Source organism: Chroicocephalus ridibundus, chromosome 8 (genome assembly GCF_963924245.1).
Source record: "Chroicocephalus ridibundus chromosome 8, bChrRid1.1, whole genome shotgun sequence".
Taxonomy (NCBI): Eukaryota; Metazoa; Chordata; class Aves; order Charadriiformes; family Laridae; genus Chroicocephalus; species Chroicocephalus ridibundus.
The window spans coordinates 2,018,575-2,045,881 of record NC_086291.1 but is presented as its reverse complement, the minus strand read 5'-3'; the positions used below and the strand labels follow the sequence as shown (position 1 = coordinate 2,045,881).

The following is a 27,307-nucleotide window of genomic DNA, read 5'->3' as shown; positions in this document are numbered from 1 at the left end:
ACCGTGCAAACCCCTGGGGCCATGGGGACATAAGGGGGCTGTGTGGACACACAGGGACTGTGGGGACGTGTAGAGACCACAGGGGCCCACGGGGACTTGCAGGGTCCACAAAGGCTGTAGGGACACTTGAAGACCCATGGAGGCCATGGGGACTTCTGGGGACACATGGAGGCCCACGGGGACTTGCAGGGACCCGTGAAGGCTGTGAGGACATGTGGGGACGTGTGGAAGCCATGGGGACACCTGGGGCCTTTAGCTGTACATGGGGACCTGTGGAGGCCGTGGGGACACGCAGGACCCATGGAAGCTGCGGAGCTGCGGAGCCACGGAGGCGGGCGGGGGGGGCGCAACGCGACATGGCGGCCTGTGCCGGCGCCACCGCCTGGGGCTGCCGGGCAGGCGGCGGCCCAGCACCACCCCGCGGCCGCGGGGAGCCGGCGGGGCGGTGCTGGTCGCCTCCTTCCCGCCCTTCCGCCTCCCCTCAGCAGCGGTGCGGGGATGCATGGCGGCGCGGCCGGCAGCGACCCCCGGTCGGGTAGGTGCCAGGGCTGGCAGCTTCGGGGCGGAACCAGGCGCCTTCCTGCGGCTTCAGCGGGGTGGGTCTTCCCTCAGAAACCCGAGCTTAACCTCTCCCCTCAGGTCCCCCCCGGCGCTTCCCGGTGGCGGCGGTGGATGATATCCTGAAGGATGTGGTGGGGAGCTACCTGAGGGAGCAGCCCTACGAGCCGGCCCGCTGCAGGGACATGGCGAAGGACATCGCTGAGGTATCGCTGCGCTCCAGGCGGCCATTTTGTCCTCACACCTCGACGGGGTGTGAGGGAGGTGGCCGTCGGGGCGGGGAGGTCCCCAAATGTAAATATCAAGTGTAAAACAAGTGCTGGAGGAGGCCGTCAGGATGCATCAAGGGTTGGTCTGAGGCGGGTGGAGGCTTATATGAGTTCACGATGAGGTGTGTTCGAGTAGCAGTGGCTCTGGCCAAGCGTGTGCTTCAGCAAAAACTCCATGTTGTGGTTGCCGTGGCCAGAAATGCCATTAATAAGTTTTAAGTATGTATCAGACCTTTCCTTCCAGTTATGGTAGTAGCTGAATTCTGCACAGTGACACGAGTGCAAGCTCCTCGGTTAAATCCAGTATTGCTGCTGAGAAAAGACTGTCCTGACCCTTTAGTTCAGCTAATTTGGTCCAGAAGAGCATTAAAAAAAAGCGGTACTGTCAGCTCTTCCTTTCCCCCCTGTAATCAGCAGGTAACTGTGAACACATACGGAGGAGAAGAGGGTGATCACATACCGTAACTCCTTACTGGACATCTGTGCCTGCATTTCTGTAGCCCAGCAGGAAGGTGTGCCTGTTTTTAGCAGGTGGAAGTGTTGCTTCTCCTGTGAAAGGACCTCGGCAGCGTACACGCCACCTGCCCGCGGAGCTGGGGGCGTTTGCAATACACATTTCAAATGCTGCAGCTCAAAGATTGTCGTCAGGATTGTTGCAAGGGCTCCACAGTGCGATGCTTGCAGTTGTCTGTCCCAGAAAACCAAACCCCGGAGCATCCCCTGCAATGAGAGCTCACCACCTGTGTCTGAATGTGTTTGTCTCTTGCAGGTTATTAAAGCTCGGGTAAAAGACCTTAAGATACCGAGGTACAAGATCATTGTGGTGACACACATTGGGCAGCTGAATGAGCAGAGCATGCAAATCGGAAGCCGGTGCCTGTGGGATCCTGCGAGCGATACGTTTTCGTCGTACGTGTTCAAGAACACTTCACTGTTTGCTCTTGCCAATGTCTACGCTGTCTATTTTGAGTAAGGAGGTAGTTGCGTTTCACAGCAAGAGTAATGAACATTCAGCCTAACTGTTCCTGTTTCTGTTGTTGAAAACGGTTGTGAAGGACCGAGGCAACTTTCACCTGTTTTGAAATGTGGTTACTGTGAGCCTTTTGGTGGGGAACGTAATAATTGCATTTCCCAGAGCTTTCTCTGGGAAGCGATTCTCTGTGGTGTGCTGTTTCACACCTGATTCTAGCAGCTTTCAGAACCAGCTATCCCTGTAATACTTTTTTTCTCCCTGAATTTGCCCTCACTACATGATCCCCGAGTAGAAAATGCATTTTTGGAAAGCAAAACAAAGGCATTTTAAAATTATCTCCGTTAAACAGTGCTCGTGGGCAGTTAAGCATGGGGCCACTCCGTGCACGTGCTGTATTGCAGGCGCTGTGTGCCATCGAGCTGCAGTAGCTCGGTGCTGTTGTTCCCCCTGCCCTGCCTGGGGAATGATGGAGGGATCTCTCCAGACCTTCTTGCCGGGCCCAGGGGTGTCCTGGGTCAGGGGGGCTCTGTGGTGGAGGGGCCGCAGGGAGCAAGAGAGTCGGGAGCTTTGCTTGCCGGGGGCTGCCCCAGAGCCCCGAGAAAGGCCAAAGGTGGTCCAGAGAAAGTGGTTAGTTCTGCTTGGGGAAGACTAGCTCTGTCCCACAGTGCTTGAAATGAAGTGAAAAGTGTCTTCAAGTAGTATCATGTTTAGAATATATAGATCTAACATGTCTGGGCCCTTCTGTTGACGGTGATCGAATCTAGCAAGAAAAAACGTTGAATTGGGGCTCTCAGCTGATACCTGGCTATAGCCAAGAGGGGGAGTACAGCCCTCTGAGCTCAGCTATGTATTTCCAGTCTCCCTGGTTGCAGATTAACTGTCCAATAGGTAGGACCCTGGGAGGATGTTTACTGGAAGCAGCTGGAATAGGAAATAACCCACAGCCGCTCCTGCCCAGCTCCGGGGCTAGAGCTGACCCATCCCAGGTCTCGTGTGCTGTGGCCTTGGCTTTATTCTGAGCCTGAAAACAGACTTTTTGCTACCCATATTTTACAGCTGAAACCTGCTGTTGCATTTTCATAAGTAGGAGAACAAGCATATAACAAATTACTTATTTTATCGCATTCTATGTGCAAAGCTGAAACTAGAACAGTAGTTAGATGGGAAGAACTCTTTGTACTCGTGACTAAAAGTTTAACTCTGAACCACTGCAAACACTTTGTGGAATCCACACAGCCCAGCCTGCAGCCGTTTGCTGGTTTGCACTACATTTAACATTCAGGCTTTACTCCCTAGCGTACTGCAAAGAATGAATTGACAATTAAAGAAGACAACTGAAATAATTGTGGTTTATGTCATGATTATTTTAATACAAAGCTGTCACATTGAACCTCGTCGGCGTCTGCTGCGTTTCAGCACAGGGAACTGATCTCTCTCTCGCTGCAGCCGATGCTGCAGCAGGATGTGGTCAGCAGTTTGGCGGCTTCGCGCTTTTTTAGGGTGGATGTTTTCCTGGTGTGCTGCAAATCTCGCTCTGTCTCGGGCTGGGTGTTGGGGATTTCTTCGCTGTCAGTCTCCAGGTCTGTGTGTGTCGAGGAATCGGCATAACCGTTGTTCTCTTGTGAGAAAGGCACGGGATTTTCACTCTCTGCTGCATCAAAATTCAAAGCTAAAAATTAAAAGTCATGGAGTCATGAGTAGTTTATATCTTTGCTAGAAAGACAGAGCAGCCTAGAGCCAGGGAGCTGAAAGTATTGTTCTCCGTGTCTCTGACGTGAGCAACCAAGATCTACCAGATCACTGACTTCTCACCAGGGCAGTATTAAAATAGATGTGCGAGGTACACATTCTGTGATTAACATGTTAAAAAAACCCAGTAATTTAGGGATTCATATTGAAGAGTGTTTTTTGTAGGAATAGTTGCTGTGTCAGTCGTCCACCTATGTGTTTGGTTCGAAGGGTAAAACCATGATTTGATGTGTCAGTGCCCCTTGACCAGCATGTTGTGGGTTTCCTAAAACACAGATATGATGTGAAGGCACCTCACAATTTCAACGTTCCTGGATGTTCCCACTTAAATTACGCTTGCGATCCATGTGCATTTTAAATACCACAGTACAACTGGGCACCGCCTTGTGGAGTTTATAAAGGTACAGTAGTTATCTCGCTTGGTTTAGCGGTGGGGGTTTCTTCTCCTTTAACAGTCCCTTGGGTAGGGTGTTGCACGTGGCATTGCTTTTTATGTTTGTTTAAAGCTGCTGCTACAACAGAATTTTAAAAAAAGGCAGATGTTACTGCATGAAAAGCATAGGAAGCCACTGTTCCTGTCATCTGCCTCATTTATTTTCTTTTTTCTAGCTCTTTTAACCTGTCAGGGTACAAATTTCTAGCAGTGCATGTAATGGCTGAATTGCCTATAAATGCATACACCACCATGTGAAGATACTTAGGTTGCAGAGTATATATCCAACATACTTTATTATAATATTTTTAAGTTGTAATAAAGTTCCTGGTTTCTAGTGGGGAAAGTGGTGTATCCTACTGAAGACAGCAGTAAAACACGTGCATTAGCTGCAGCGAAGCTTGTCTCTGACAGATTTTCAGGGATAGCCTTGGGCTTAACTTGTCATTCCTCAGGTTGACATGGAAAATCTTGATCTAAATGTTATTTATTTGGCAAAATAGCACTCTAAGCTAAGCCAAAAAGCATGAAGTGGCACCGCTCCTCTTGCTGTCTCCCAGCAAAGCCAGTGCTGACCATGGTTGAGGTGCAGCTCTGGAGGGGAGCAGCAGAAGCCGAGGGGGCAGCTCTGCCCTGAGCTGCAGCCTGCAGGTGGTTTGGGTCTTCCAAATCTTTGCAGGGGGTGAAGAGCATTAATTAGTACTTACCAAACAGGTAGTGATAATCAGTCAAATGCCTTTTCCAGCGAGAGCCGCCGCAGGTGAAGACGACAGCTCTGACGAAGTCTCTTCCGCAGAGCCTGATGGTGTTCCCTTCCCCACGTCCTTCCCGTGCCACCAGCAGGAGAGCCAGCAAGGCCAGCGCCACCACCGTGCCCCTCATTCTGCGGATGCCGTGCTCTTGCAGGGTGTGAGGGAGCTGCAGGACGAGGTGGGGAGTTCTGCTGAAGCCCTCACATTTATACCAATGGCCCATCCGCTCCACTGAGTGGCTTGTTCTGAGGATGACTTAATGTTTGCTAAAACCAAGTTAATCGCTTGTTTCCGGTAATGTTTTAAGTGCTTCGGGATTTGTGCTGGGATTTCGGTCAGGTATTAAAGACTTCTTAAGACTGTAACTGCTTTACTATAGGAACACATGTAGTATAACATATTTATAGGGTACAGGCTTAGGTCAATACCATTAATGTGTATGTTCTGAAAAAATGAAAGGGTGTTTATTACATGATTTGTAGATAATGGGTTCTGTCTCGGTGTGTTTCCCACGCAGCCTGTTGCCCAGCTGTGCCTGTTACCACAGTGTAAGCAACACCGGGTCTTCTGTTAGTGATCCCAAACTAAAAGGGAGTTACCAACTTCCAGTGACGTCTGCAGTTGCGAACCTCTTTGTTACCCCTGCCCTCTTCTCTTGGCAGGCATCCTCTTGTCCAGCCAGCAACTGCGGATGCTTCAGAGGAATCTCCCAGTACCGGGCAGTTACTGGTGACAAAATCATGTACTGAGGGTTATTGTGGTAAATGTAGGCTGCACGTGTCTTGTTACGATTCCTGGCGTGCTATGTGATCGGATGTGGTCCTGCTGCATGCAGAGCATTTGAGCACAGTGCACTGGCTGTAATGAACTGTGCAGAGCGGTGGAGTTGTTTGACAGCTTGTGTCCTATGAAGGCAGGCTGAGAGAACTGGGGGGGGTTCAGCCTGGAGAAGGCTCCGGGGAGAACTTCCAGCCCCTGCCAGGCCCAAAAGGGGCTCCAGGAAAGCTGGGGAGGGACTCTGGAGCAGGGAGGGGAGCCATGTAGGACGAGGGGGAAGGGTTTTACACTGCAAGAGGGGAGATTGAGATGAGATGTGAGGCAGAAATTGTTGGCTGTGAGGGTGGTGAGCCCCTGGCCCAGGTTGCCCAGAGAAGCTGTGGCTGCCCCATCCCTGGAGGGGTTCAAGGCCAGGTTGGCCGGGGCTTGGAGCAACCTGGGCTGGTGGGAGGTGTCCCTGCCCAGGGCAGGGGGTGCCACTGGGTGGCCTTTAAGGTCCTTTCAAACACAGACCCAAACCATTCTGTGATTTGCCCGGCAGGTACCTGGATGCAGGGAAGTAGCTCTGCTGCAGCTGCACGGCTCACCAGTCTCTGCAGCGAGGCCTGTAGATGCGGCCCTTGTCCAAAAAGGCACAGAAAAGAGAGGGAGAGGCTCTAACCGAAGCACAGAATAGCTACAGATCGGTGTCCTGACCATCCTTTTCATTCTGGTAATATCTGAAAGAGAAAAGTGGGTTCACTAAAGCAGCACGGAGCAGTGTTCTGTGCCCTGGGAGCAGGGGTTAGCAGGTTGGTTACGCTGACAGGGGTGGTGTTGGCTGCAGCTGTTGTAAGCTTCCATAAAAAATTCTTGCAATAAAATGCCTTAAAGAGACAATTTGTGAATTACGAGGTCAGAAATCCCATATTTACGAACAAAATACATAAGGAACTTCGGAGATCTTTAGCACTTCCTAGCACCGGAAGTGTTTTCCAGCACCATGATGTTACAGTGCATTAGTTTACAGTAACGTGCAGGGTGAATTACGAGGTGTTACAGCCTTGACAGAAAGCTCGTTTTTACCAGTAGCATCAGTAAGTAAACAGTCATGACCACCGATGGAAAATATATGGTGTATTTTGTTCAGATTTGTAATAATGATTAACACATGATTCACCTTAATGGGTGTCTTTCTTTGAAATGCACGACGATTAATTTTATGTCAAGGGTAAGCTTGGCTGGGCACTGTAAAATGTGCAGAAGGAAGTGGATGTTAATGCATCGCAAATGATCTTTAACTTCAGTGATGTGTTTAAATGCCGGACGTTTATTGTCAGGCTAATGAGAGAATCTGAACGTTCTGAATCTATAAAAGAGATGTCTGGCTACAGAACGCTGTTGAGAGCAGGCAGCTCCTGCCTCCGTCAGCTGGTAGGCAGGGCGCTTTGCTGCCAGGCTGTAGCCTGGATCTCACTCTTAATTACTCACTTGTAGAAATGCTCCATATTTTCTGTGAGCAGTCTCTGAAAATCCTCTGACTCCACGGTCCAGCTGGTGGCTCGCTGGGTGCTTGTTTCTCTTTCTTCCGATCTGTCCCCAAAAAAGACAGCCTAGACAGGCAAACGCTGCCTGCTTCCAGCCAGCAAGGCGGGCCCGAGCAAGTCTTCCCAGCAGGTCTCGGCTCTCCGGCTGCTGGGCTGGGTGAGGGGAAGTGGTGAGATCTCAGAAAACACAGATCATAGATCACAGCATGGTTTGGGCTGGAAGGGACCTTAAAGGCCACCCAGTGGCACCCCCTGCCCTGGGCAGGGACACCTCCCACCAGCCCAGGTTGCTCCAAGCCCCGGCCAACCTGGCCTTGAACCCCTCCAGGGATGGGGCAGCCACAGCTTCTCTGGGCAACCTGGGCCAGGGGCTCACCACTTCCAGAGCTGCCAAAGTCAACCCTTGCTCCAGGAGCACGCTGTTCCCCCGTGGGAGGAGCCTTCAGGGAAGTGTCAGTGTGGGACTGGGGGAATTTAAAGGGTGATTTTACATGATCCTTATTTGTCAGGGCTTGAAAAGTTGGTCTCTGCTTTTGCCTGGTGTGGGATGATCTGCAGCTCGCAGGAGCACCCGATGCCACTCAAAGCTCAGCTTTCACCCTCAGTGGTGGTTCATGGGATGGCAGACGAGGTGTCTCTGATGAAAAGTCTGCGCTTTTACTGGGTGATTTCACAGGGAAGATACAGACTACATCTGGTGAGGACTTTGGGCTTTATCATGGAGTGTCCTATACAGGAGGTGATTTTTGGCATTTTTCCTTTTGAGTAACCCAAGGAGAAAAGACCTTGGAGGGAAAAACCAAGGAGAAAAAACACAAGGAGGAAAGATGACCGAGACCTTTCTGTTACCTTATCTGTATTAGAGGGAAGGCCGTCTGTGTATTAATGCTGTTTGTCTAATGAGGGGGGCTTCCAGGGGAAAATTTAGAGCATTTGAAAGAAGTTTCTAACCAGTATGGTTTCAAAGAGAAATTTAATGATTGGAAAAGAATAAACAGTTTGTGTTAATACTACAATATGTCTTTCTTGCTATTTACCAACTGAGAAGTGGTATCGTTTAGCTACTGTTAAATCGCTACAGCAGGACCAATTACGTCATGTAAGGTATCAACCTGTAAAACAAGAGGGAAAAAAGAGCTGTATGACAGTGTAATTGCAGTACAAGACATGCAGTGATCCAAAATTCCTGTTTATGAACCAAGAACAGACTTGGTTGTGCAGTGAGCCTCCAGAAAGCAGGCTAAAGTAGTTCATGTTCTGTCACCTAATTCGTCTTTGGAATTCTGCTAATGCTATGCTTGCCTCTAACAGCGCTCCTTGAAAATAGCACTGTTTGGCAGGCCTGTTTGGATTGTATTTGTAGCATCAGACTTAGCAGCATACAAACATATATCTTGTTTATAAAGGCAATTAATTTTCAAGATGATGCACGTATGGTAGCTGCGCTTAGATGTGACTGCCCCTGAAGCAGGTATCTCCCTTTAGCGTTAGTTGTAGCACGGACCCTGTCGTGCTGAGCCTGGCACACACCCAAGCCTGGTGTTAGCAGAAAGGGGAGTGAAAGAAATGGGTGGTGCTGGCAAGTGTGGCTCCCTCTGGCTAATGAGGCTCGGTGACTCAGTGACCAGTTACACCACATGCCCAAAGCCTGTGAAATTAAGCACTGATATTTTTAGTTCTGTTCTGGTGACATACCCAGAACATTGTCCCTATACTCTTATTAACTGACGAGCTTCTTTGCTCAGAGGACTTGGGCTGCTTCGTGATAATTTGTAGGAAAAAAAAGACCCAATAATTTATTTTCTAAGTTTGACAACAATGGCCTCACCTTTAGTTTTTAAGGAAACCTCTTTTTTGCTCTGTGGTTTACAGAACTTAGCAAATAGAGCTGGTAATTACCAGAATTTCTAAATGCAGTGCTGACAATTGTGAATTATTAATCCTTCATACCCTAAGAATGAAGGTTAGGTTAACATCAGCATTTTCGTTCTCTCCAACTTAAGTTTAATGTTTTGCACCATGTAACTCAGAAGGGATTTTAAAAAGTACCAGTCCCACTTTACAAACTGGGAACCCGAGTCCAGTAAGCCAAAGGCACTTGCTCAAAGCTGAAAGGACGAAGGGAGCAGTTCAGTTCAGTATCAGGCTGCCCGGAGGAGGGATCACCTGGGGCTGGAGCACCCAGGGTGGCATCAGGATTTTGTACCATGGAGCAGACGAGGAGGGGCTTTGGTATAAATCGGCACCGATTTATGCAAAAGTGAAGAGACGGGATTCACAGTTGACACCACTCAGCTTTGACGCTGCTGCTGACACAAAATCCGTGCAATGGTATGATTGGAAACGAACCTAGTCAAATTCTCCCATCTCATCTAGGACAGAAAAGCCCTCACTGGGATAAGGAGTGGCTTCTAAAGGAGTGAAGGCAATGCAGAGACAGAGGGCTAACGGGTTTGCTGACACCAACAAAGTGAGACTACCTTGGTGGTGGCCAGGAGAGGGCACGTCCTTCCTGCATTGTCAGCAGGTGAGGGCACTCTGCCAAATGCAGTCACCTACAGACTGCATTTAGAGGAGGCTCCGCTTTCCTGCCCTTGCCATCCACCTGTGAGGAACTGCTGGATTTGTGATCAAGTGAAACCTCAAGTTTCTTACCTGTTAACTTAACCTATTCCTGAGGTTTCTAGTGGTATGGCATGCAGAAGAGCAGAAACCTCCTCAGGTTTTAATCTGGTTATCAGATTCTATCTGATTACACCTATTTCAATATTTATTAGCTAGATCTTTAACAGAAAGCCCTTTCTGAGGAATGAAGTACCAGACAAGAGTGCACCTTGAGGTGAACCTCTGAGGTCCACCACCTTTTCCTAGTGAGTTGTACCTTATTACTGTTGAGAGCAGCCAGGTTCTGCAGCTCAAACACACCGACTTCTCCGTTGCTGTCTCCTACCAGGAGGCAGTCGGTGTTCGTAGCAAAGAGTACAGATGTGAATTTCTCTCTTGGGCTGGCAAAGTAAGAGATCACGGGGTCCAAGCTGCAACCCAGCAAAGGCAAATATTAATGATGACAAAGGGAAAACGGCACTTGCCTGGAGTGTAAAGTCTAGCAGTAATGCAGGCCTGATAGATGTTGTGTGTTTTACTTACTATGGTCTAGATTAACTCAAAAACTAAGAAGCGAGGCAGTGTTTTGTTTGGTCTCAACCAGAAGAAAAATCCAAGTTGCCATTAACTGAATAGCCTAAAATCTGTCCTATTGCCTAATATGGGGGGTGGGCGTGGGGGGTGTTAGTATTTTTATTAGATGAATAATTTGCTTTTTGCTACTGCAAGATTTGGCAGGCCTCCTACTCCACCGCTGGCTTCATGCTGTCATTAACACCAGAAAGTGCAGAGCAGCAGTAGAAGGCCACAGATTAACGAAGCTGCACATGAGATGTGAACCTGTTTTACAGTAGTGGGAAAAAGTGAGACGTATCTGAACTTCTGACCATCTTAGTTTTAGAAAAGGTCCAAAGTAGCTCAGTTTTGTTATTTTTCACTTTTAACTATAGGAGTGGTAGAATCTATGACTTCTGCAGCAAAAAAGCACTTTTACCCTTTATCAGTTCCATGAGGCATCCAGCTCCTTCTCTTATAATCCCAATTCTCTGGTAACTACCGTCTGCTTTTACAAAATGAGTATTGCAAAATGCAATGCTTTCAATAACTCAGCAAGCAAATGCCATGGAGCTGTCATGATCTGATAACAATACTGATTAGGCAATAACGTGTAGCCTTTGTGCCATTAAGTTTCAGAATCTTCTTTGAGAAAAGTGATTACTTACATGCTGACACTAAGATCCCAAATTTCGACTCTGCTTTCTTTTGCTGCGGCAAATACGAAGGCTGATTTTGGAGACCACGTAACGTCATGAACAACAGCAGTGGTGGAACTGAAAGTTAACAGGGGCGTCTGTGAATCCTGGTGCCATAAAATAATGCTCCAGTCCGCAGAGCAGCTTAGGAACATGTCAGTGCTGAAGGGATTCCAAGCGACTTTGTAGACAGGACCCTTTGGCATTTGGGAAGAAACAAAGAAGAACTTTGTGTTATTCTAGAGCTATAGCCTCACAGGGTGGTTTTTAATAGTGACCTTTCATGGAAATCCCTGTCCTCTGACCTTAATAGCAAACCCAGCATTGTGTTGTGTGCACCCATAGGAAATTAGGATGCAGCAGGTGTGACAAGGCAGGAGAGATCTTCGGAATAAAAAGCATTCAGCTGCTTCTGCCCCTTCACCAGTTGTTAGGAGAAGCTGGTGCTGAAAGGGCAGCTTCTTGGATGAAGCAGAGACTTTAGAAAAAAGAGGTGCTGTTGAAGTTCTGCCATCTTTCAGAGGTAAGACTGCTTAACTGTGGTTTGCAGGACAATCAGATTACCGATTGTTTTCTTAAAATAAAGTCAGAACTTAAACTTTAAAACAGTTTATGGGACAAGTTTTAATAAATTACTTTAAAAAATAGTGTAGAAAGTAATCCTGTAAGACTGTGATGCTTTAACTGTGGGCGTTCATTCCTAATACAAGAAAATAAGTTTAGGTTTCTTTTGTTGCAGATGTTTGGTTTAGTAAATATAAGCAAGGAAACTATTGCATTTGTGAACTTAATTGAACAGTTTCTGCTGTCGTTACTCTTTGTATGTATCCCTCACCTTATGGCCTCTGTATGTCTTTAGAAACTGCTCCCTGGATGAACAAGAACACTTGTGGATATGACCCTCTTCTGTTCCAGCAAGGTAAAAATTAGTATCCTGAAAGAAAAGTAAAAGTAGCTTAAGTTGGATTTAACCTATTTATCACTCACCCAAAACTCTATAAAGGACTGGATGAGTTTGGCAGTGACAGTGCTCTGAAGAGCTGGGGTGGAGTTGCCAGGCTGGTGTGTGTTGGGCTGCTTGTGTGTGTGCTGCAGAGGAGCACGTGCAGTAGATACAGCGGTGCCGGAAAGTATCAGATTCGCTATGTGTGTTCTGCATCTATGCAGAAAGTATGCTGTGATTTTTGACTTCTAAAAATCTCAGACTTTCTGTGATCCACATGGGCAAACACATGAATTTTTCAAATGCTCTGAGGGCAAAATACTCAGCTGGATAAAGAGGAGAAGCACAGCCATCGAAGTCCTAGACTCGGGAGAGTTTGAACGGTCAAATTCTCGCCAAGTTGACCAACACGCAGAAGAGAGCTACCCTAGGATCTGGCCCAAAGCAAACGTGAGTAACACGGCTGAAATGATGGAGTTGTTCACGTACAGGGATTATTTGTTTGGTTTACCGTCTCATCCATTCTGGGTAAAACTTATTAGCTAAGAAGCAATTTGTTTCAGAACTAAATATGTTTTAAATACCAGTGCCAAGTCCCAGGCTGGTGCATATTAAAGTAGCTCCAGCTGAGGACCTCACCCCTGTTGCACAGTTCTCCTGGATAATACTTTAGCCAGGATGGACTTCCTGAGCCTACCTTTGGATGGAAGTCAAAGCACATTCCAGCTGCCTGTTGAGATATCAGAGCTTCACTTTTCCTTTCTTTCTCATCCGGTAATTTTTTCTTCTTGCTTTCTGTTCGCTTTATTTTCATCAGATCTGTGCAAATGGCAAGAGTTTTTGTCAAACGGGTATGTGACAGTGCTATGAATAAGTCGTGCTTCTTTGGAATGCTCAACAGCTCTTAAATGTTTTGTCTATGATAACTGGTGTAAAGAATGTCACCTGAAATAAAATGAAGCAATTGAAATTTCAGGTATTATCCCTCTGCAGAAAAGCTGCAGGGGAAAATGCTTACCAGTGCAATCTAGTCTTTTGTGTACGAGCCACTCAGTTATTCGGCCATCTGCTGAGATACAGATTAATCTCTCTGTTTTGCTGTCTCCCGTTGCACTTCTGTCCTGTTCCACCCACCTCAGTTGCCATACAGGACCTGTATGTTTATTTGAAGATTCACTGGAACAAAAGATGCACATGATAAATCACATATGAACGAAGGCAAGGCAATATATTTGAAAAATAATTAGCCTTTCACTTTGTAATGAACGTCAAGTCTTACAACAGAAATGTTGTTTAGCTTTTCTTTTTTTTTTAAAAAAAAAAAGATAATCTGAATATTGGCTGTTTTCTTCAGGAAAATTTTTCTTTTATCAAACATGCTGGATATTTAGTTCCAGGGCACTGTTTATGTGCTGACACACCTTTCGCTGATACCTGAATCATGAAATCAATATGCACCTTGGAGGAGAGTACCCTAGACCTGGGGAGCTGCAAATGTCTCCCTGATCACCCCCCCTCTCATTTTCTTCTTAATTCTGCTTATCCCTCACCTATTCTGATGTTCTCTCCATTTTTGGCAAGTGGAATCAGTGAGAAAACACCAAAAGCTACCAGTAGTCTCCCATGAGGATTTATTATTTGGGGGAAGATCATCCTAGGTAGGTAGTACATGGAGTATAAAATGATACGTGGTGGTAACTTGCTGTATTTTCTTAACAAGTCAGAGCATAGTACTCATTTGTTTCGCCTTTCCAACTCCCTTTGTGTGCACGGCAACGTCACAGAGAGTTTCTTAACCCAAATAAGGACCAGTGGTGTTAAAGCAATGTAAGCATTTATGGGCAGAAATAAGAACAGAGGATGATGGCAGTGCAGGGGGAGAACAGCAGTGTCTGAGGATTTGGCTGTATCCGCGTAAAGAGGTGGATGGGAAAAGCCTGGTTGGCCCCCCCGGCCCCTTCCAGGCGTTTATGCATTACCATAATTTTTTGTGTTTGCAATTTTGCTTCAGAAACTTCTAGTATTTGAGGGTATTGAGTGTTTGTGTAGGCATTTCCAGTCCAAACTGGAAGATACTGACAAAAGTTGGAAATGAAATTATTGTGCAGCGTCCCTGAGCTATCCCAAGCCTTACTTACCGTGACTGGCACTATTCCCTCAGCTTCTCAGTTGTGGATATTCTTTTATTTCTTATTTGCTAAGACGTGACCAAGGTGGGAGGAGATGGGAAATCATAGCCTTACCTGCTGTCCAAAAGTGCAGCGTTGTTACAACTGCGTACATTATAGATTGCGACAGAACCGTTGTACATTCCAACTGCTAAAAGACTGGGGCTTGCCACAGAGAAATCCAAAGCGGTAACGCCATGCTCGCACCGGAAAATACGCTCTGGCCACTGATCAGTAGAAAAATACAAGAACATTTTAAGTTAGTTTCTGAATTTGCCTTGGTTTTCTCAACACTGGGTACTGAATTGCCAGGCTCTGCTGGGAAATTCACAAGCTGATGACCATAGTGGCCTGCTCTAGACAGAAAATTAGGTATTACATTCTAAATGGTTCAGTTTCTTTCTTGCTACAACTAATAAAATTAGGAAAAAATAAAGACTATGCAGAAATACAACACTGTAAAATAAGTTAGATGGGCCTACTCCAACCCAAATACCTAAAAATCAAATTCCCTAGGATTCAGCTTTGTGAGTACGGTGTGAGGGCTTTGTTTGCTTGATTTGTTATTTTTCTTTTTAAAACAAACTGAGCATTTTGGAGAATTTCTCCAGTTGTTTTCTGTCTTGTAATGTGAAGTACCTTTCCAATTACAGAAACTTAGCTGAAGATAAAATGCCATCTAACGTACTTCAGGTAATCTGTAAACCCCTATTTTCGTGTCATTTCTCTGTGTAACCAAAGAATTAATTCAGCTCTGTTATATGATTAAATCCTTAAAGTCACTGCACCGAGCTCTTCAAATGGGAAACAGCAGAGTGAGTTTGCAAAGAACTGTATTTCAGCGTGCATGCCAGACCTTATTTCTGATTGTTAGGGACTTGAGGACTATGGTGACATCAGGGAACCACAAGAGTATTTGATTGTTGTTGACATGATAAATATGCGTCAAAGACTTGACTCAGCATGATTTAAATTAGTCTAATACACAATTTTGGGGAAGCGAAGTTTGTAGAACAAAAAACCCTAAGGTTGTGTAATTTGACAGCAATCAGGTGATTTTTACTGTGTCGCTTTGCAACCGAGATTTCCAAGATGGTTTTTTTTGAAATGGCTAGTTTAAAAAGGATCACTTTTCAGATGGATGTGTAAAGATGTAAATGTTACATCTATGAAGTCTACTGTCTTTTTGACAGTATTATGAGAAATTAGATTAGATAATTATCTGTAATTATATACGTTTTATTTTTGATCTTCATCCTAAACAAATTTCATGGTACAACAGAAAATGGGTTGGTAAGGATAATCCTTAAATTTAAATTACTGGTGTTCTCTATAATCAGAGTTTGGAAGTATTGAACGAATGGTCCATAGATTTTTGAAAAACAAAAGGTAAACGGATTTATTTTCACATTTGCTGTGCTCAAGACTTTTTTCCAGTCCAAAAATAATTTCTATGCAACCGGGTCTACTCACAGTAATAACGAAACAGATTTAGAGTCTGGGGTAGGTCACCCTCAGGATTGGAAATGGGATACAGAGATGGGCATCGCTGAGTTGCCCAGCGTAGACTGGTACTACCTGACAGTTGTAGCCACCTGGTAGTTGCTTGGTGGCCTGTGTGCAGAGTTTAGTTCCCGTGAACAGGCATCCGTGTTACCGAGCAACCAGTACAGCCAGCACCTCTGGTGGAAGGGTCAGTTGAGACGACGGACAGGCACAGAAACTAAACTGCTTCCTACAGGCATTTTTTTTGGGGTCGAGATTTAAGCACGTTGCTAGGTACTGAGTTGCAATCAATTCTCCAGAAGTGCCTGGTTTGGGCTAGCAAATTCAACCTCACTGGCTAGGGCTTGCTTTTTGAAATAGGAAGAGGGAAATAAATAAAGCAGAAATAGCATAGCAGAAAAATGCATTAAAGGAAAAAAAAAACAAAACCAAACTGGCTGTTTGTTACCATGGGGTTCTTCAATGACCAACAGCAAGCCAAGCCTTTCTTCTGCTCTTTAAAATCAAACGCTCCATAACCAACAGCTAGAAGATCCTAAAAGCGCAGATTAAGAGATATATCTCAGTTAACTTGAAGTTCAGTTGTATATTTCTAAAAGGCAACTTTCTGTTAACAGTGACTCTCAGTGCAAAGTCTGGAAAAATAATGCTTATGTCATACGCAAGTAGAATAACACACAAGAACAGAATTTCTAGAATATTGGACACTGGTTCAACTAAAAGTGCATTCATGGTCACTGTCAGTTGCGTTTGCAGTCTCCCTGCCCTGGCCATCAATAAAATATGTTCCTTTCCGGAAATGAATATACATTCTTCTATAACCATATTTTAATGTGCAGCATTTAATGGAACACGTAATAATACTGCTTTTCTCTCTCGATGTTAGCTGTAAAAGGAGCTTCAGTGACCACCTCAAACTCCTAGCTTTTAGCTCTCTACAGTGGTGTCCAATGAATTCTGTTCATTCCTTTCCATAAGCAGAAGTAAGAAACAGCAGCAAAATTTTAAGTTTTAAACTCCTTTATTTTTTTTTTCTTCCTACACAAAACAACTTGTTTGTGAAACTAAGAATTTAAAAGTAGGTATTTGTTTGCCCTGTAATTCTACAACTGAAGTCTATATATGCGTCCAACTTGACAATATCTGGGATCTGGTGTACTAACATGAAATGGTCTTTATTTTCTCCCTTGTTTTTTCCCTTGGGGCAATCTTACTGGTTTTATGTTTCTCATCCTCACCTGCTTTTTACCTTCCTTCCATTCATTATTTTTGTGTGGCCATAAGAGAGCTCTGTTGGAAAAACTGAGCCTTACATTACTCTGAAAGTGGAGATGTCTGAGTCATTCTCACCTCCGCTGAAGCTGAATGAAATAAACTTGGGCCAGATGCTCGGGATTCTGTGCCTGTTATCGCGCGTCTTATCCTTAAAGTTTGATGAATGCTTCTTTCTTGGGAGGTTACTGTTAGAAGCTGTCTAAATGGTATCTAAACTATCATCAATATCAATGATGGTAAAGTTTAGTAGTAGGGGTTTAAATTTCAACTTCCAATTCTATAACAGACCGAGTCTATTATCTTAACATTGTTGTTCAGGTGACCGCCCATGATAAATTGACCTATTCTGGACCAATTAAAGCTGTTGTGATCCATACGTAGAAAAGCCTAGTGCAGCTGTCCAACCTGTAGAATAATGTAGCAGTATTCTTGTACGGAAGGACAGAGAGGCATGTGAAGACAACCTACCTGACTGTAGGGATGAATCCCTCTCTCTGAGATCTCTCACAACAAAGAACATCAAAATCATGAGTTTTTCTACACTAACAATTGCTTAAACCATTATTTAAACAGCTTAGAAGCAGCAATTTGTGAACTCACTGGGTTTACTTTGCTCCAAGCCATACTGCTCACGCTGTGACCATTGGTTAAATGACATGCGTATGACCACAGTCGTTCCAAACTGGGAGGTACAATTTCTTCTAGGATTTTATTTACGTCTGACAGAATTGATGGGTCAATGAACGCTTCCTTCTGCTCTTCCTTATCCTTCTTTTCCTTCCCATGCTCTTTCTCTTTAGCTTCTTTCACGGCTGCTACTGTACGACTAGTGTCTGATGTAACATCGGGATCTAAAATGCACAAATATGGCAAAGTCTAACTCGTAACATTTCACGTATGTAACTCCAGTCATTCACATCAGAAGAAAAATTTGCCCTTTCAGGAAATACTTTGCAGAAAAAAAAAAATTAAATGGAGATTGAGGAATTAAGACATCCTAACTTCTAAAAGCATTGCTAAAATGTTGATGGGACATAAAAGATGGCCAGATCAGGCCGTAGTGTGCCGGTTACGCTCCAGGTGTTTAACGAGTGGATTTAGCCACTCAGCAACAAGTTATGAATTTATATCCACCCCCCACCAGGAATGTTTCTAATCTCTCATATTTCAAAGTTTGTTTAAACTGAGATTTTTTTTCAAGTTAGGTGCCAAACTTTAAAGAGCCACGCTTAAGCATTGATGCTGTACCGCCGTAGCTAAGATACATGAGGCTGTAATAAGTTGCTCACTGTCTGGGAAACGGAAGTGTAGAGCATATGTTTAGACTGCATTTCCTAAGCATTTTTTTGTTTACTCACCCCCTTTATTTTATGTAATGTGCAACTCATAAATTGATCTCAGGTCGCTGTTAAAAAAGTAACACAATAATTGCCAGATTGTCAGAACAAGAGTCTTCCTGGCCAGTACTGTGCTCCAGCTGTAGCTACCTCCTGAAGAGTGACAGAATGTAACAGGCTCATTCCCTCAGAAACTGAAACTCTCTCTGACATGAAGATGTACAATACAGTAAAAACAGTGGGAATCTGCCTTTTTTTTTTTTTAAATCCCTGTGTTAACTTGGAACTCCTTTAAAGGTAAAATATTCCTTAGCACTTGGGTCCAGGTAATGCCTCTTACAGGCTGCAATGAATGTACTTCATGTTAGACACTGAACATCTATCAGGCTAAAACTTCTGTTTACCATCAGACTCCTTATAAAATAAATAAATAATAACTGTAAAAGGCATTCCAATGCAAAAAATGGTTGGGAGCAGAATTAATCTGTATCTTAACTGTCAGGAAACAAGTTTGACTCCTATTTTGAGTAAATCTCAGTTTGTTGTGAAGGGGAGATGAGCCAGCTCAGAACTCATTTATTCAGTTCTTCCACCGAGTGGTAGGGATGTCTGTTAAAGTGAGTGTAAAACTGCAAAGTTCATGTTGACATCTCATAGCTCTCTTTGCTTTGTCTATTTCTTAAATAGACATGTTGCCTGTAAAGACATTCAGTGAGGGACACAACTCCATGACTTCCAAAAGCTTGCAAAGCCTCATGCTGGGACCAGGGTAACAATAAGAAACAAACCTATAAGGACAGGAAACTGCCGATAAGCTGCGAGTTTGGGTTGAAAAATATTCTCCATTAGAATCCTCTCCATGAAAAATAAATCCTGCTGAAATTTTTCCGATGTTAATATAACTTCTGAATGGTATTCTTCCTCTTCATGGTTTCTGGCAAGAACAGAACTTCCCGAAATCATTGTAGAAGAAGATGTGCTGCCTAACAACAGATAATATGGGAAAAAAAACCACTTTTAACATAATAATACTTTGCACACAAAAGCTGAGGGGATAAGTCATCTCCTCCTCTTTCACCCGCAAAAAGTATAGAAGAGTCTATCATCATCAAAAAATACTTTCACTATTGATTTTTTCTTGCTTTAATTTTATTTTCTTTTATTGCTCAAATACTCAGTATGATGAGATACTTCTGGAGGTTTTCACAATTGGTGTTTTGCTTGTACTGTCTTAAGTAAGTTAGTACCAGTGGACTTTGTCACTGACTGTTTATCTTTATTTAAGATCATTTATGATGGTATTGTACAGAAAAGGTCTCAGTGCAGACCTGTCCGCAATTCTTTAGGAAAATCTCAGGTGCCAGACAGGCAGGCCAAGTGTTTCTTCATTTTCGCCCCACAACACAGTGGTATGCACGGTTTAGAAGGATGAAAACATGGCAGAAATGCAAACGTGGAAAAACGTTACCTCTGTCAGAAGAGACAGACATAGTCTGATCGTGCTCTTTAGTTGTATGAGGTTTGCTGCTTCTCCCAGCTGTGGCTCCGCTACCTTCTGCTTTTGATGTAGGTTTTATTTTCAATACATTAAATGAATTGTACAAGTCCCAGGAAGTGACCGTCGTCCCTAGAAATGGATTACACTGTATTACACAGGTCTCTTGTTTTGGTACATTATTATAAAGCACTACGTACAGCTAAGCAAAGATTTACTTTTTATACAACACCCCTAGCTCTTTGGCAGAGGGGCTTTGAAGCCGAGGTCGGAAAAGGCTGTAGCAACAGCTGGTGTTGGATTGCAGCGGCTGCATCGGGGTCTCCTGGGTGTGTGATTTCCCTTCAGCAGCGCCAGCTCCCAGTGAAGCCAGGCTCCGTAACCTTGCCTTGTGTGCTCAGCTTTTCAAACATGGGCCAGAATGAGCCCTGCTGATGCTCGAGGCATACAAAAAAGGGGACGATATGTTTTCAAATCAGATTAATATCTATTTTACTTCTCCTTTTGACATATTTTTTTTCACTCATTTTACATACGCTAATGAACACAAAGGAAAAATGTTTGGAACAGCATTCCCCATAGTTTTCTTTGGCCTCCTACACAATAGAAATGCCCAAAGCTCGGCACGCACCTCTAAAACCTAGATATTCCTCTATTGTTTTTTTTTTTTTTTAACATTGAGGCTAACATTTTGTAAAATTGCATCTAGCTTGTGACTGCTGAGATTTTCTGCTTTCCCCAAGTTTTTAAATCTCCTAACAGAGGTTCTCTTCTTTGCTTTATGGCAAATAGAAACAGAAACCAGCATCACTGAAAACTTCAGGGGAAAAAAGGGAACTGTGGGCTTTCAAGTTTCAAGAGCGTAGCGAAGTGATGTTCTGCCTCCTAAGAAGCACTATCTGCTTGCAAAGTGCTGAGGCAGGCAGGACACCGCAGCTCTCAGCTAGTTGATGACTATTTTATTGCAATGGATACAGAGTACCAGTCCCAAGGTTCAAGTATTAGGAGGGGCAGAAAAGGCCACCACAAATCACAGTAGCCTGTCGGAACTTAAAGCTCTGGAAGTGAAAGTTGAGGAAACCTCTTCTTATGCTTAGAGATGAAAGAAAAAAACTTTCCTCAGTATCCTACCTGTGTGTGTGGAGTCTTCTGACATCCCATGATCTAGCTGTATGCTAGAGTTTTCCCAAATAAATATTTAATATGTAAATTAAATGCAATAATAAACCCAACTGCCAAGGGTACAATGTAGTAAACGAGAGCCTGTTCTTATTAAATACCCTTTCCTCTATGGTACTCCGAGAGTTTACCTTTATCTTCCATGATGATTTGGTCACATTGCACTTCCTTGTTCTTTGCAGCTCCGTTAATGGTTTGCATCATTTTTTCTACAAAGCGATCATTACCAGGTCTATTTTTGCAAATGTCAGCATAAATCCTATTCCGCTCTCTTGGAAAAAAAAAAAAAGTGTGTATTGACTTTCTGAAAAACTTTTGCATTCAAATTCTCAGTGTATTTAACCACAAGTTGAACAGGAGAGGTCCATGTCATAAATTTACTGCTCAGGATTTTTTGGATTGTTGGATTTTATTTCGCTCTACCTACCGTCTTTCAGCAGCTGTTTCTGACCTTCTGATGTTGTTCTAAAGCAGAAATGGCCTGTAGAGGTAGGCATCAGCAAAAATCCCTACTCCAGCTACCTTTGAACTTTAGTAGAATTCAGAAATATGGAGCTCTTATCACTGGGGAGTGAAAGGCAGTGCATCCAAGAGACAAAAATGAAACCAGTACATTTCTATTTCCTCCAGCCCTCAGATTCTGTAGGAATGATCAGTGGGAATTGTGAAAATTTTTCTATTATTTTGATTTTGCTTCTAGCAGCAGACGTAGATTATACCCAATCTTAGTCCACCGACAGGTTGCTGTGCTCAGGAAGAGTCACTGTCTGTTCCTATACAGTTGGCAATACGTGCTGGGTACACCAGCTAAGTCTGATTCATAGGATGCTCTTCCTCTTCCTTCTTCCCAAAAATCACACCAGCGTGATTCACAGACGGTGGGGGCTGGAGTCCTACCATGAACTTGGTGGCTATACTAGCAGAAAAAACTCACTTATCTATGTCGTTTGACTTGCCAGCTGCAGTATCTTAGGCTTTGGGGCTTTCGTCCACAAAAGCTGTGTGACAAGTCTGACATCCATCATGGAGAGAACTTTGCTGCACTCTGTCCCAGTCGGCTCCTGGGAATCAGCCAAAAACTGTGTGTTCTGGGTTAACTCCCTACCAAAGTTCATGGTAGTCCAGGGAGGAGACTCTGAAGTGGAAACACGAGACGCAACTAAGGGGAGACACAATATTTTAGCAGGCAAGGTTACGTGCAGGGGGGTGAGGTTTCTTCTAGCTTGAAGCACTAAGAAGAACTTTGGAGGAAGCCAAGGCCTGCCTAGCTTGTTTATATCTTTGGTATTAACAAATTATTAGCTGTAAAGCTACAGACAAGAATCAATGCAGAGGTTCGCAATTTCTTACTGTTTTCATTAAAATTAGATCGTATAATTCATGTACACACCAGCCCCTGTGTGTTCTCTTGTCACCGTCCCCTGCTTTTGCTAATCTGCCTTAATTTATCAGTAAAAGAGAGTATGAATTTGATGAACTGGATGGAGCTGTAAGGAATTTAGGCTATCTTGTCAAAAGAGAGACTCAAGCCCAATATGGCTTTAAACGAAGGTGAAATGGCAAATTGTAGTAGTGAGAACACTGAACCTGTGTGTGAGCAGCCTGTTCAGGACTTTGTGATCAGCAGAAACTGGGTGTGCTGAGCACACTACACACATGTCCACAACTACCAATATACATACTGAATTCTTCCAGCATCTTCTGATTCTACTGACACCACCACAGATGGCATATCCAATATCCAGATAGTTTCTGTCTCTGTGAGGTAAATATCCACGCTCCTGTCTAAGTCGTCGTTTGTCAGTAGTTCTTCTATCTCCTCTTGTCTCCCCTGCACATCTGTAAAATTATCTGAGGTTAACAAGCGAGACCTTTTCTGCTCTAAATTTAAAAGAAGACAAATTAATTCTAAAAGCATTGTAATGATCAGGAGCCAAAACTTGTGAAGCACTGAGTTCCTTTGAAGTGCTGGGCATCTCGCATCCACTGACTCAGTGTCTCACAAATCACAGTGCTCCGAAGAACAGTTTAAATCTATAATTATACAGTGGATGTTCTTTACCAGACAAGCTAACAGTTGTGTCTCGCCGAGAGCCAGGTTCTACCGTTTCATCTAGGATGGACTCAGTTGTTGATGTGTTTGATATAGAAGTGCTGCTGCTTCCATATGTCCTTCGGTAACAAAGAAATAAGCAGAAATAGTATGTGAGAGTCCAGATGTCGGTTAGCAAAGCACTACAAAAATAGCGGTGGTGTTATCAGGATAAACCACAGAAGACTGTAAGAGCACATACAGTGATGCTTGCATTGTAAAAGAAGTCATAAAGGCTTAGGAAAGAAAATAATGAAATGGTTTGAAAAAGACTTAAAAAGGAAGAATTCCTCTGACAGCATATCCCGAGGCATTAAATAGCTGATGGAAAAGAAGCTATTGAGCTCTCAGATTCACTCTTAGCATATAATAACGCAAAGTGTTGGCTACCTACTGTGTGATAAGGCATACCCACAGATAGCACTGTTCTCAACCAGAGTTTAGATCCTTTGGTGCTTTGCATCTGCTGAAATGTCTTTGAAATGCACAAGAAACTCATTTGAAGGGATTAGGTTGTTAAAAAAAAAAAAAGGTAATGCTCATAGAGGGGATAGCTGTGATTGATAACTACAAGTAAAACTCAGATACAGTTGGGAGGTTTGTCGGCCGATTTTCTCTTCCTCAAAAGCTAAGTGAGAGCAGATATAAACATACCAAAGGCATTTGAAAAAGACAGTTAATATGATTTGTATTTAAAACTAAAGTTAAATAATTTAATTTTGTCTTTTAAATGAAGAGTTCTTGTCTCCAAAAAGGATGTGTTTAATTTTCAGGAGATATTTTGTATTTATAAGTCTCTTGTGTGTGTATATTTGCTCCTGGTTATATCCTACCTCTGAGATTATCCTTTATAGTAGCCAGCCTAGGAAACATGACAAAAAGATAGTTCTCAAAGAGAAATCTCTTCTCAGAAATCACAATGGCATTAACTTTTCTAAAGAAAACAGTAATGTTTTTCTTGTATTTTTTTCCAGTGCTGACTTTACTAGTCTTTTAGTGCCTTTGAGTAAATAAATAACATCTCCTCTCCATACAATTTGAATGTGCACACACTATTTGATCTGCTGTCGTTCATTATTTTTCATTTTAAACACAAATACTTATTTACCTTCTTGTGCATGACTTAACTGAATTTGTCAGACCGAAGATAAAATGGCTCAAGTCCATTGACTTTGATTATTCCCCCGTACCGAAGGTTTGTAAATGAAAGCTCATAAGTAGTGAAACACGTGATTTAGCAGTTTTAACTCAAAAGTTTTTGTATAAGAACATTTCTTGAGATGGATGCACATAATCACACAGAGGTAACTTGCTTTAATTAGTTGAAATGAAAGGATTATGTTAATGGTATTTTGATACTTGAACTGAAAGAGTCAAGTTGGTAAAAAGGGTTGTCTGTACTTAGTAAGTATCATTAAAACAAACAAAATACTTTAAAATAAATTTGTAACTTTTCAGTGAAACCAGGCCTTTTGTTTCCCAAGCATTTTTCCGTACCCACAGCTCAGCAGGTATTGATGTATTCCAGTTTTTGAAAAGAAAACAAGCTTGGGGAAGGCAGAAAGCATCTGAAGTAGCTAAAGGGAGTATATTAACAAGCTGCAAATGCGCCTTCTCAGCTGTACAGCCTTGCTCAGACAAGCAGAACACCACCTCCTCTGCCTTTAAGGCAGTGTTTTGGCACAAATCTGTGTGGAGGTTCCATCGTAACTTTGTATGCGGGCCTAACCGCTACGCAACCTGCAGTTTGGATGCATTGTTGAACTGTGGGCTACTCATCACCATCTCTAAAAATGGTTCATTCTGGCACGTTACATTAAAAAGTGTGTTTTAGGAAGGAGAATTAGAATAAAATTAGAAATATCACAGCAGTGTGTGCTGCAGTCTGCTTTCACCTGTATTTATCAGCATTTCAGCAGTAGTTCTGACGTACTCAGTCACAAGTACTGACAAATTCAGTTAATACTATTTGTTACTATTCCTCAGATTTTAAATGATGACTATGACCAGCAAGTTTCTTTATTTTGATGACAGAATATAATTATTAGCCCTGCACAATTACTCCAGCTCTGAAGAGCAGATGTGTGGCTGCTGCAGGGTAGGAACCCTGTGAGACACGATTTAAGACACAGTATATTGACATACCTTGAGAAGAAACCTAAACTAGCATTCTCTGCTGATGTCCGACGCGTGAAAAAAGAAGAGAGAAACCCAGATCCTGTGCCCCCAAAGTGCGCACTGGATGCTAAGAGCTTGCCCTGCCTGGGTACGACAGCCTTTGGATCCGAATGGAAGAGTGGATGGGGCGTCACATCCTTTCCTTCATCATCAAAAACCTGAAGAAATATTTAAGTAATTATAATAGTTTCACTGCATTCCCAAAACAAGCGACAGTGATGACACTTGCAATATTTTATCTTACCTGGAAGAAAAAGAAGACCCTGATCCAGGCAGGAACCTGACAGAACAGATAGGTAACCCCTCTCTGCAAATGATGCCCAATACGCACCAGGACGGGGGTGAGGCGGGTTGCATTCCTGCTTTCCCTTTTAGGGTTCAGCCTTGAGAAGGCTGTCACCTTTGCCTGGGACTTCTTTGGCTGCAAAATGTCTGGAAAAACTACATTTGTCTCACTATCAGACACTTCTCCTTGGTCAACCTTGTTGTCTTTTCTGGCTCATTTATTCTATAATGACTACCAAGAGTGGCTTATTGACTGTGACTATTCATGGCAAATTAACAGTACTGCAAAAGCAATGAGAGAAACAATTATGCATAATTTTTTATTATACTGCTCAAAATACTTTATTGTAAGAAGGTATTCAGTAAGGTCTTTAAAACAACTCTCAGATTATTTTACAAGAATCTTCTGTTCTTTACCTAAAAGACATACAGGTGCTACAGTCAACATATCTCACCTAGATTTGAAAGCAAGTAGTTCTCAGATTAGGAGGAGAACTGTTACTCTAATTTAGGGTTTTTTTTTATTCTTGCTGATTGTTTTTGGATACTAATAGTCTTCATTTCAAAATGGATTAAGCTCTTGGATCATTTTCTTACTCCACAGCTCTTCAACTTCAGACATGCCTGTTCTTTCCTCCTCCCTCTCCCACTTCCTTTCTGAAAAGTTTTAACATCCGCAATAACTCACATTTAAAACTTTTTAGGAATAGCGTAAATGGCTTCTCACCCATATGGCGTACTTGTTACTCACGAGGGACCCCCTGTCCACAGTTCTGCCATCAGAAGTGGTGGATTGGCTTCTGTAACTCGCTGCTCTGTTTGCAGAGATGCCACTTAGGATGCTCACTCGTCTTCGGCTACCAGAACTTCCTCTTGATCCTTGCCTTACCCTGAAATCAGCCGTAGACGCTCTATTTCAATCAGCAAAATACAACCAACCAAATACAATCACCATATTACTTATCCCGTAACTTTAATGAGTTATTTAAACCATTCAGGATGAGAATCCTGAAACAGTGTAATTCCTTCAGAAATCTCTGTTCTGCTTCTAAGGAGGCTTTCTTTCTTTGAGACCTCTACCCTTCTGCTCTGCTCTCGTGAGACCCCACCTGGAGTACTCTGTCCAGCTCTGGAGTCCTCAGCACAAGAAGGACACGGAGCTGTTGGAGCGGGGCCAGAGGAGGCCCCGGAGCTGCTGGGAGGGCTGGAGCCCCTCTGCTGGGAGGACAGGCTGAGAGAGCTGGGGGGGTTCAGCCTGGAGAAGAGAAGGCTCCGGGGAGACCTTCCAGCCCTTGCCAGGCCCTAAAGGGGCTCCGGGAAAGCTGGGGAGGGACTCTGGAGCAGGGAGGGGAGCCATGGGACGAGGGGGAAGGGTTTTACACTGCAAGAGGGGAGACTGAGATGAGATGTGAGGCAGAAATTGTTGGCTGTGAGGGCGGTGAGCCCCTGGCCCAGGTTGCCCAGAGAAGCTGTGGCTGCCCCATCCCTGGAGGGGTTCAAGGCCAGGTTGGCCGGGGCTTGGAGCAACCTGGGCTGGTGGGAGGTGTCCCTGCCCAGGGCAGGGGGTGCCACTGGGTGGCCTTTAAGGTCGCTTCAAACACAGACCATTCTGTGATTCTTAAGCCGTGACGAGGGGGAGTGAGATGGACAGGGGTGGGGGCAATGCCTTCTGTAAAATGAAAGCCTAAAAGACATTTTACTGCTATTCGGTTTTCAGTGGCGAAGCTTTCAAAGGGGAACTGATGTGACAATAAAAGGACAAGAGATGCTGTGACCCCTCCGACCGGCACACCGGCGGGACCCCTCCCCGCGCCTCCCTCCCGTCCTGCCCGCCTGAGGGAGACCCGCGGGGCAGCCCCCGAGCCGGGGCAGCCCTTGCCGGGACCCCGGCCACTCACGGGGGAGGCCGCCGGCCGCCGGCGGGGCCCTGCATGGCGGCAGCGCTGGGGGCCGAG

General features: G+C 44.1%; 3 protein-coding genes across 3 annotated transcripts; 1 reads left to right on the top strand and 2 right to left on the bottom strand.

Moving 5' to 3' along the window:
• The first annotated feature begins 479 nt into the window (after positions 1-479).
• On the top strand, positions 480-3,189 carry DYNLT5 (dynein light chain Tctex-type family member 5). The gene is made up of 3 exons (XM_063343979.1): positions 480-535; positions 640-764; positions 1,597-3,189. The coding sequence occupies exons 1-3, from the start codon at positions 499-501 to the stop codon at positions 1,798-1,800; spliced, it is 366 nt and encodes a 121-aa protein (XP_063200049.1). The 5' UTR covers positions 480-498; the 3' UTR covers positions 1,801-3,189.
• A 23-nt stretch (positions 3,190-3,212) lies between these two features.
• On the bottom strand, positions 3,213-4,864 carry INSL5 (insulin like 5). The gene is made up of 2 exons (XM_063343978.1): positions 4,690-4,864; positions 3,213-3,448 (listed from the first exon to the last, which is right to left on the bottom strand). The coding sequence occupies exons 1-2, from the start codon at positions 4,862-4,864 to the stop codon at positions 3,213-3,215; spliced, it is 411 nt and encodes a 136-aa protein (XP_063200048.1).
• Positions 4,865-8,051: 3,187 nt separating this feature from the next.
• Positions 8,052-27,300, bottom strand: DNAI4 (dynein axonemal intermediate chain 4). The gene is made up of 17 exons (XM_063345190.1): positions 27,251-27,300; positions 26,080-26,242; positions 25,035-25,225; positions 22,860-22,969; positions 22,480-22,636; positions 20,929-21,068; positions 19,592-19,750; positions 18,912-19,106; positions 17,387-17,637; positions 15,960-16,046; positions 14,081-14,232; positions 12,856-13,013; positions 12,535-12,656; positions 11,730-11,828; positions 10,865-11,091; positions 9,919-10,072; positions 8,052-8,149 (listed from the first exon to the last, which is right to left on the bottom strand). Exons 1-17 carry the CDS (start codon positions 27,283-27,285, stop codon positions 8,105-8,107), a joined length of 2,445 nt encoding a protein of 814 aa, XP_063201260.1. The 5' UTR covers positions 27,286-27,300; the 3' UTR covers positions 8,052-8,104.
• Between the last annotated feature and the right edge of the window lie 7 nt (positions 27,301-27,307).

Bases quoted from the DNA above. Each gene is read 5' to 3' on its own strand.
- DYNLT5 (XM_063343979.1), top strand. From the start codon at position 499: ATGCATGGCGGCGCGGCCGGCAGCGACCCCCGGTCGG. The intron at 536-639 runs GTAGGTGCCAGG...CTCTCCCCTCAG, and splicing joins CGGCAGCGACCCCCGGTCGG to GTCCCCCCCGGCGCTTCCCG. The intron at 765-1,596 runs GTATCGCTGCGC...TGTCTCTTGCAG, and splicing joins TGGCGAAGGACATCGCTGAG to GTTATTAAAGCTCGGGTAAA.
- INSL5 (XM_063343978.1), bottom strand. From the start codon at position 4,864: ATGAGGGGCACGGTGGTGGCGCTGGCCTTGCTGGCTCTCCTGCTGGTG. The intron at 3,449-4,689 runs GTAAGTACTAAT...TTGATGCAGCAG, and splicing joins TGATTATCACTACCTGTTTG to AGAGTGAAAATCCCGTGCCT.
- DNAI4 (XM_063345190.1), bottom strand. From the start codon at position 27,285: ATGCAGGGCCCCGCCGGCGGCCGGCGGCCTCCCCC. The intron at 21,069-22,479 runs GTATGTATATTG...TTTTTTTCCAAG, and splicing joins GAAGATGCTGGAAGAATTCA to AGAGCGGAATAGGATTTATG. The intron at 17,638-18,911 runs GTTTGTTTCTTA...TGTGCATTTTAG, and splicing joins GCAGTTTCCTGTCCTTATAG to ATCCCGATGTTACATCAGAC.